The sequence below is a fragment of the Branchiostoma belcheri genome, unplaced genomic scaffold, assembly GCF_001625305.1.
Source record: "Branchiostoma belcheri isolate BF01 breed outbred unplaced genomic scaffold, Haploidv18h27 scaffold38, whole genome shotgun sequence".
NCBI lineage: Eukaryota > Metazoa > Chordata > Leptocardii > Amphioxiformes > Branchiostomatidae > Branchiostoma > Branchiostoma belcheri.
Window position 1 is genome coordinate 1,123,877 of NW_017803998.1, and position 9,585 is coordinate 1,133,461.

The 9,585-nt window shown below is 40.7% G+C and overlaps 1 protein-coding gene across 1 annotated transcript; it reads left to right on the forward strand.

Annotated features, from left to right (window-relative positions):
• Window positions 1-1,040: 1,040 nt before the first annotated feature.
• LOC109476537 (coiled-coil domain-containing protein 94-like) lies at window positions 1,041-6,803 on the forward strand. The gene is made up of 7 exons (XM_019777521.1): window positions 1,041-1,153; window positions 1,637-1,737; window positions 2,139-2,283; window positions 3,962-4,096; window positions 4,571-4,752; window positions 5,368-5,500; window positions 5,914-6,803. The coding sequence occupies exons 1-7, from the start codon at window positions 1,130-1,132 to the stop codon at window positions 6,262-6,264; spliced, it is 1,071 nt and encodes a 356-aa protein (XP_019633080.1). The 5' UTR covers window positions 1,041-1,129; the 3' UTR covers window positions 6,265-6,803.
• The last annotated feature ends 2,782 nt before the right edge of the window (window positions 6,804-9,585 follow it).

Below are 9,585 nucleotides of genomic sequence, written 5' to 3' on the forward strand. Positions count from 1 at the left end.
CCAACTAGAAAGGCCAATATTTGCTTTGGAGCAAATACAGCGATGGGTTCACCACATTTTACGACATGGCAGGGAAAGAATGGGAAACACAAGGGAAAACAATGATTTACATTGATATAACTATAATATGAAGTAAAATACAACTAAAACAACAGTTGGATAGCTATTCCCTACTTTATTGGTTAGGATTTTTAATTGCATAATGCAAACTGTTGATTTTCAAAATAAAAAAAAAAACGTCCATGCCCGGCATTCCAATGCTGGAGCAGGAAAGCTTGAAATACCTACCAAAACACTTGAATACAGACATACTGTCAGTATGGAAATGCTTCTGTGCAGGTGTTAATCAAGTTAAATCCCAACAGCCAATCAGCAAGAAGTATAGAGGAAAGCTGCATGCCTATTGGTTGATGCCCTGCATTCCATTGTGATGACTCATGCCCAAACGTGGTAAACAAGGCAGACTAACACAGTAATACATTTGCTATAACACAGCCAAAAAACTCAAATAAAACCATTCTAAAAGCCTGTATCACAATAATTTAAAAAACGCCTAGGGGTATTTGCCCACTGTACCTCCATACCAAATTTCAGGACCTTAGGCCCTAAAATGAAGAAGCTGAATCCATTTAAAGATATGGCAGGAGGAGGAGGAGAAGGAGAAGAAACATCAGAAAAAGCAATATGGTTTCACCACACCACTTCGTGGTGTGGTGAACCCATAATAATAATATACAAATTTGTACCTCCATGTTTAAATTGAGCAAGACAGCTGCACTCCTTACTTGTAGGAAGCATGTGCAAGAAGGATTTACAAACCTATTGTTACTTTTCCTTAACATACTACCAATCCATGGCTGTTAACTACAACTCTACTACCGTCTGTATGCCTCCAACTTCTAATTCAACGTCACCTCAGAATCCCTCAGCTCTTCTCCAAGACAGCAAAGTGAAAGTGAGTAAATGAAGCTCCCCCCAGCGTCCAATTTCAGAACTGCAACCGCGGTGGATTGTGGGTAGACTAGCTTCATCGATGCGCTGAGAAGAGGTAGAAGGAAAAGTTCTGCTCCTTGAAGACGTGATTTTGTCGCCTCCTTGGACCACTAGACGCTGAAACAACAAGAACAAGATGTCTGAGAGAAAGGTTCTCAATGTAAGTAGCGATCTAGGTGATTTGTCAACTGTTAATGGCTACTAGACTGATATTTTCAGCGTCGAATAATTTTGAGGGAGGGGGGCATGTCAACTTTTACAACTCACTCGAATATTATTTTGTGACCTTATGCTAAATATTAAACACTTAAGACTTGTAAGTAGGATTAAGGTGAACCACTGGGTTTCAGTAACTTAGGGGGAAGAGGTAAAAGTGTCCTATTTTGGGGGTGGGTGGGTCCAAAGAAGATGGGGGGGGGGGTAGATCTAGATGTTAGGTCATGCAGCTGACTTGTGAAAATTATTAGCCCCTTTAGATGATGATGTACTAAATTCATCATCCGCAGGAACTTTGAAACTATATAAATTAACTGTTTGTACATCAATGATTAACATTGACCACAAACAAATCTTTTATTATTTTAATAGCAGATCTTGTTGATCATATCTATACGGACTCACTACATACCATCTTCATTTACAGAAATACTACCCCCCAGACTTTGATCCATCCAAACTCCCCAAACTCAAACTTCCCAAGGAGAGGCAGTATGTGGTTCGACTCATGGCACCATGTAACATGAGGTAAGTTGGTAATAAGGCCACAGCAAGTAAATTTTATGGATGACATCCTCCGCAGACTCCAAATCTAATGCGAGCGGGCGAAAAAAAAAAGAACAACGCGGGCCGAAAAAAACAAGGTTCCTACATTTTAAAATTTTGACTTAATCATTGTACAAATGGTTTTGATTCAGGGCAGTGAACCTTAATCCGACACAACCTTAATCCAACACTTTTCAGAACCTTTAGATTCTATATATTATCAATAACCCTAACCACAACTTAGGACCACCTTGTCACCTCAAATTTGCAATACTGACCACAAATTTTGGGATACAGTGTATTACAAGGTGGCGGAGAATGTTGCATTTTTTTCAGTTTATTGAATTTTTGGGTTGAAATTGCTTTGTTTTGATTTTTGACAGATGTCAGACATGTGGAGAGTATATCTACAAAGGGAAGAAGTTCAATGCGAGGAAGGAGACAGTACAGAACATGACGTACCTGGGACTCAGGATCTTCAGGTTCTACATCAAGTGTCCCAGATGCTGTGCAGAGATATCCTTCAGGGTGGGTACAGTTACAACTTATTGTCAAGATTAAAAGTGCTGGACCAACATTATTGCTGGTAAATAGTATAGGTCCCTCTATCCTTTTGCCTTCCATCTTTTAAACAGACATCATTTCAAAGTGAAATACATTGTGTATTCTTTATTAAATAGTCATTTTTGATACAACTTTGTTGATCCCACACTGAGAAAGTCTACATCTTGTATAAAAATGCTTTCAAGAAACACAGGAAATGATTTTAAAACTTGCTTTCTTTCTGAATATTTTTTTTGGGCTGAGTACATTAGCTGTGATCAAATTGTCACTAGCTTTCACTAGATTAGTGAAATTAAAGTTTGTATGTAAGTCAGGATCTTTTTTAAATGACATGTACATGTATGTCATTGTACATACATATGAGATGATATTCAAAACACAGAATACTGATCCACAGACTGCAGGGCTCGAACTTAACGATGTCCCGATGTCCCCTGGCCACTAAAATTTCGGCCGGGACAACTGAAAAATCACTTTGGGACATTTTTGGGACACTGGAAAAATAACGAACATTCACAATCAGAATGTCAGCCGTTCATACGTTTGTCAGGCGCGCAACCCATTTTTGGGCCTCACCAAAAGCCGCCAAATTCGATATACACTCAGCTGAGCAGCGCGTGTGGCACCCGTGTACGCATGTGGCCACTATTTTGTCGCCCCGCCCATCGCCTTTGATCATCTATTGCAGCCCGCCGCCTTGGCGCCACTTTCCCACGCCAGTTCCCAGACATTCTATCCATGTAAACAACATTCGACCAATCACAGCTTCCATCCAATCAAGGCATCTGCCATATATGGCGAACTGTAACTGTTTGATGTTCGGATATTTCCGGAGATACTCGGGAGATCAGCTGACAATGCCAAATATAGTGAACCGGCAAAGCTCGGGAATGTACGGTGTCTTTCGGTAAACTTCGCCTAGTTTCCCGCGAAATGACGAATGGAATGCCGAAAACAGCCGAAATCAGAAAATTTGAGAGTCATGGCCGGCATGGCACAGAGGAAAATTTCCTCTTTTTTCTCCTCGCCGCGAGCGGCCCCGGCGTCGAATGCAGTCAATGCTGTCGATCCTCAAAGACGTTCAGGATCATCTCAGTCTGACGGCGTGGTTTCAACAACTGAGAGTCAGCCTCCAGATCGTACGGCCGGTACGAAAGAGGGATGCGCCGACGGAAGGGGGAGGGGGGCTTGAAATGTAAAACATTTAAACATGTAAATATTTGTGAATTGTAATACATGCAGTATAATATAGTACTGCAGTGTGCAGCATGCAGTATGCACACTTTACAGGGGCCACTTACTGTAGCCTACACATAACAAGTGGAAGGAAAGAAAATGGAAAGAAAGTTTGAAAAGAACTTTGGCTTGTCTTTGCTACATTTGTCGGCACAATAAACCAGCCAAGACAAGTTTCAATTTGAGTTGATTTTGTGTTTACTTCAATTCACAATTAGCTTACACAGCAATACTGTTCTCTGACTCAGCTTTATTGTTGTTGTAATACATACTTCCTGAAAACCAGTTTGGGACAGTCAATCCTCACTTTGGGACAGTTGGAATTTATTTTTGGGACAGTTCTGGGACAGTAGGGAAAAAAGTTAAGTTCGAGCCCTGCACAGTGTATTTTTGTTTTCCCTTCCAGACTGACCCCGAGAGTACCGACTACGTGGTTGAGCAGGGCGCGACACGGAACTTCCAGGCCATGGAGATGGTGGAGAAGGAGGAGGAGCGCGCTCAGAAGGAACGGGAGGAGGAGGAGCTCAACAACCCCATGAAGGTCAGAGGTCATGCTCAAACCTGATACACCACATCATGTTCTCTAATATTCAAAACAGTTTGCATGGTTTTTGAAAACCAGACTGTATTAATTCCCAGTTTTTAAGTTTTACTACTAGTATATCTATGGGTGTCATAGCTTTATATTTAGCTAATAATTTTGTGATGTCAGGTTTTAAAATTGGTTTGCCCCAGACTTGACAGAAAAACATTTGAATCCATACCAAAAAAGATCTAATTGCAAATTTTCTAGGAGTAAAACACTCTAAAATGTATTTTAGATTGCCAAAAATGAATATGTTTTGACAGTTCGACTGGACCAGGTGCTGTAGCAGCCTTTTGGTGCGAAATTTGTGTTGTTTATGTTTTTTGCAGCAGGGAGAAGGTTAACGTCAAGCAAATTAAGCTTGTGTGTTACACCAAAGGGCAGATACCAATCCTGTACTATCTCTGACATGGTACTGTGTTGCCTTAGGTGCTCGAGAATCGAACCAAGGACTCCAAGTACGAGATGGACATCCTGGAGAACCTGGAGGAGCTGCGGGACTTGAACCAGCGCCAGGCCAAGGTGGACTTTGAGGCCATGCTGCAGCAGAACGCCCAGTCTGCCGAGGAGAGGAAAAAACTACAGGAGGAGGAGGAGGAGAGACAAGTCAGGTGGGAGACTGATGACTCAATTAGCTGATCAACCAATCATAGCAGAGCAATTAGCAGTTCAACCAATCATAGCAAAGCAGTAAGCAGTTCCAACCAATCATAGCAAAGCAGTTAGCAGTTCAACCAATCATAGCAAAGCAGTTAGCAGTTAAACCAATCATAGCAAAGCAGTAAGCAGTTCAACCAATCACAGCAAAGCAGTTAGCAGTTCAACCAATCATAGCAAAGCAGTTAGCAGTTCCAACCAATCATTGCAAAGCAGTTAGCAATTCAACCAATGGAAAAAGTGACTGGAGGAAGAGGAGGAAGGACAAGCAGATGAGAGATTGGTGACACAATTAGCAGTTCAACCAATGAGAAAGTAGGAAATATCAGTTTGAAGCCAATGATAGCATAGAAATAAGCAGTTCAACCAATGAAAAAAATGACAGAAGACAAGAGGTTGGAGATACTACATTGAGATAGTTAGCAGTAGACATATCTAATATGAATCAAAACCTTACTCAAGTAATGAACCACAATTACAATTACACAAGAAACTTAAGATACATGTACTTGACACTATACTATACTAAAGGAAAAATTCCTTATCATTCCATGTTTTTCCACACACAGGGAGATCATGGGTGAGGCTTATGTAGTCAGGAGGTTGGAGGACGACTCAGACAGCGATGAGGAAACCAACAAACGACGAAAAACAACAAACGGAGTCAACACAAACAAGAGACCAACAGACTTGCTGGCAGAGGTTAGTCTTAAACCCTTACAAACTGACTTAAGTTGTAGTCTGCTATCTGGAACTTATCCATAGTACTTTGTCTCTAACAGCATATTCAAGTAAAATCTCTTCAAAGTTCAAGCAAAAATTGTAATGAGTTGTAATCCAAAGCATTTTAGAACCCAACTTGTGTTTTTTTTCATGTAAGTATAGGATCCTTGGCTTCCTGAATTCCCCCATGTCCATACTAACTCCTGCTGTCTCCCTATCATTATGCCTGTCAATCTCTCCCCCACCCATGTGCTGGCAACCTACTCAGCAACCACAATGATAATACATGTACCTGAGTATAATACACAGTAATATATGTTTCCCAATGGTTTTTCATTCAGTGTTATAATTGTGAGATTTTTATTGAATAAAAATGACAACTTTTTTTTCAGGGACCAAGTGAGCCACAAAACAAGAAGTTAAAAACATGGGAGAAGAGTGTCGGTTCCCTGGTGAAGAAGTCATCCCTCTCCTCATTGGTCAAGGCCAAGAAACCAGCCAAGCAAGGACAGTCTTCAACCAATGAACTGGTCCGTAAGGAAACAGTGGCTTCATCGGTGATTCCAAAATCTTTGCAGGAGAGTAAGACCAACTCAGAGGTTAAAGAAAGTTCCGGCCAAGATGGAAAGAAGGAGGGAAGCAGAAATGAAGGAGTACAGAGTAACGTAAAGACTGTACAGTCAAGTGGGTTGGGACTTCTTGGTAACTATTCAGACAGCAGTGACTCAGAATCAAGCAACTAGTTTTGTGACAACAGTTCTTTTACAGACTGATCCTGACTGTCCTTCATAATTAGCCATTCGACCAATCATAGCATGCGAATTAGGGGTTTGACCAATGAGAGGCTGTTTGTCAAAATGAAATTACAAAATGTATTGATCACATTTTTGGGTCACATTTTTTGCTCCAGAAATTTGTGAATGATGTACATTTGTGTGTAGAACATGGGTTAGACATATGATGTTTGTGTTTGTAGTAAATGTTTACCCGTAAACACACAACAAACAACACTGCCACAGACTTGTACAGATACTGAACACTGATATTGTTAATCGTGAAACTCTTACAATGGTCTTATTTTTGTAGTGACCTTATGACTGAAAATTTATGACTCTGAAAATGTCTGACTACTCTGCTACAGAACTGTTTCAATTGTAGATTTAAAACTGGTAAAGCGTATGTCATTTTTCCTCCTACTGCAAAACAAAACAACGTTGAAAGTAAATGAATTTACAGTATTCTATGTACATTTTCTAATGATGTGAGTTATGTCGTACCTTATCATTAAAAAAACATGCTCGTTACTGAACTACATGTATATTCACTCACTCACTATCCTATTTAATGTCATATATTGTTGAGATGTTGTCTTGAGCAGAACACTAGGTCACATATCTATGGTCCAAGATCTACGAGCTAATTATAGATTTTGAAACTCAACCCATGGTTAAAATATATAATCTATGTGAAAATCAACATTAGATGTATGTATTATGGATGTTGTCATAAAAAATACATGTAGTGTAATTTTCATAAATACTTTTCAAGGACCTTAATGGGCATAAGGTGTAAATACAGTAGTGTATTGATACAAAACATTTGGTTCCTGTATCATTTGTCCTCTGTGAATAAAAAAGATGTAAATATTCTTTCTTTGTCAATGTTTTTAACAGATTTGATACATTCTACTTGATCATAATGTTAAAGGTAATGTCACTTTAAAATGCAAGCAAGTTTGAGTTTTGTTTGATTTACATGTATTTTCAAAGTAGGGAAATGGTCTCAGAGAGTACGAAATTCTAAAAGATAGTAAAATTAAACCTTCTTGGATCAAAGAAAGGTTTTAGCGTGCTGACTTAAAGAGATGACTAATTTCATGCATTTCTTTAAGGTGTATTTGGGATAAAAACCACGCCTGTGTTTCTGAGGGTACAGAAAGAATTAAAAAGACTTGTAATTCGAAGCCAGTCATTAGCCCCATACCTTATCGTCAAAAAACGTCAGAGAAGAGTGCTTTTGGAAGCTTACAGTCATCTTTCAATGGCAGGTTTTAAAGCACAGCTCTCTTATCACTTTGTTTGCACACGTTGAAAAAGAGTGAGTGAGTGAGTGAGTGATATCGATGAAAGTGTATGGTGGAGGAAAGTGAAGAAACAAAATGTTTACAAAGAATGCACTTTTACCCCAAAGAAAAATAGTGTATTGTTCTTGTCGTTGGTTTCTCTCTCTCTCTCTCCCTCTCTCTCTCTTTGTATGTAGTCGTGTGTGTGTGTGTGTGCGTGCGTATATGTGCGTATGAAAAGCGACAGTACGTTCTTCAGTACAGTAATGTTGTTTCTTCCAGACACTCGTAACGAAATAATACGTAGAAAGCGGTAAGGTAGCTTACCCTGCCTTCCATAGCTCACATAACCCTATTTTGGCAACTTTCTCGACTCGACCAAGACGCCTGGTAAATGTGTCTGTCAACACTCCCCAAGGACACCGACTGGGAGGTTTTCGCACCACGGACTTTGAAAAGCGGGCTCCTCTTTTAGAAACCTCATTTAAGGCTCCATTAAGGCCGTGTTGATTTGATTATATGGATGACATCCGCGCGCGCATGAATTTTCGGCCGTTTTCAACCAGACTGTAAAGTTGAAAAAAAAAATAGTGGAAAAAGATACCAATGTCATAGAATGCCAAAATCAAACGAAAAAGTGAAGAAATGAATTTGAAGAGTAAATTATTCGCCATACCATGCTCTGTGTCGCCAAAAAGCAGTTACTCAAGTGTCATTTGTTGAACCTTCATGACCACGTAGATTTCATAATGAAAGCAACTTTTTTTGCCAAACTTTTTTTTAATTCGCGCGCTCGCATCAGTTTCGGGGGTTCCCAGAGGATGTCATCCATATAATTAAATCAACATGGCATAAGAAGACAGCAGTGATTTTTGCAGCATACGTGCAAGACTGTAACAAGAATGCCTCAGTTTTGCGCTTTGCCACGGACGTACGACGTAATATGTGATTCGGGCCCTTTGCTTCGGTCACAACCCACCGTACGTGCTTCTGCGTGCTGTCTACGTGCAAAAACGTGGGCATCCGTGCGTGGTGAGTACCACCTCCGTACGGAATCCTACGGATTTGGGAGCACGCAGACACGCCGTAGAACGTTAAGTGCGTGTAAAACTTTTTCTGCGTGCGGTCTACGGATTCACCACCCGTGCGTGCGAGTACGGGCGACGCGCGTGCCCCGTGCGTACGGTACGTAAGAAGCACGTGTGAGTACGGCCTCCTTACGGTTGCAATCGCACAGAGATCGTACGTTGTAAGCACGTATACGTACAACTCACTTACCACTTGCGCAACGCACGATGCACGCAACCGCTCACGGCCAGACGTGGCGTGCAGACCACACTCTTACACCTTGCGAAACTGTGCCAGTGACGTGCGAGTGACGTGCGTCGATGCCACTCCTTCCCCATGTTTTTAGAAAAAACGTAGCAGACGTAGCCTCCCAAAAAACGTACGGACAATATATTCTATACATATATACGGCGGGTTGTGACCGAGGCTTTACACGCGTCAAAGTAGTAACCAGACCGGCTGAGTTTGGGACGTCTTCACGGTCTGCTGCCGTGGACAGGTCAGGTGTCTTACAGGTGTACCTGTATTCATGTACACTGACTCAAGACGGCACCGGGAACCATCTTAAAGATCTAGAGAAGACATTTTGGTGGTCGAGGGGTCATTCCTTTCATAAATTGTGGTGAGGTAGATTTTCTTCCGCTTTCTTTTTTTTCTACTTTATTTCTTATCGCTATGCGCTTCAGCTTTTTTTCATTTCTACATGTAGTTAATTGACTTAAGTCATCTAGCCTTTTTGTTCTTCCCGATTTCTTTGTTTTCTATTATGTACGTAGATGGGTTTATATTACAAATCAAATCTTTGATGTCCTGAAATCAAAGGTGCAACGCTATTCGCATTAATTGAAGCAAGGACTCAGTGTCCTTGATTGAAACAAGGGGGTATATGGTAGAGTGGAAAAATCTAACCAAACTAAAGTTTCATTTCTTGTTT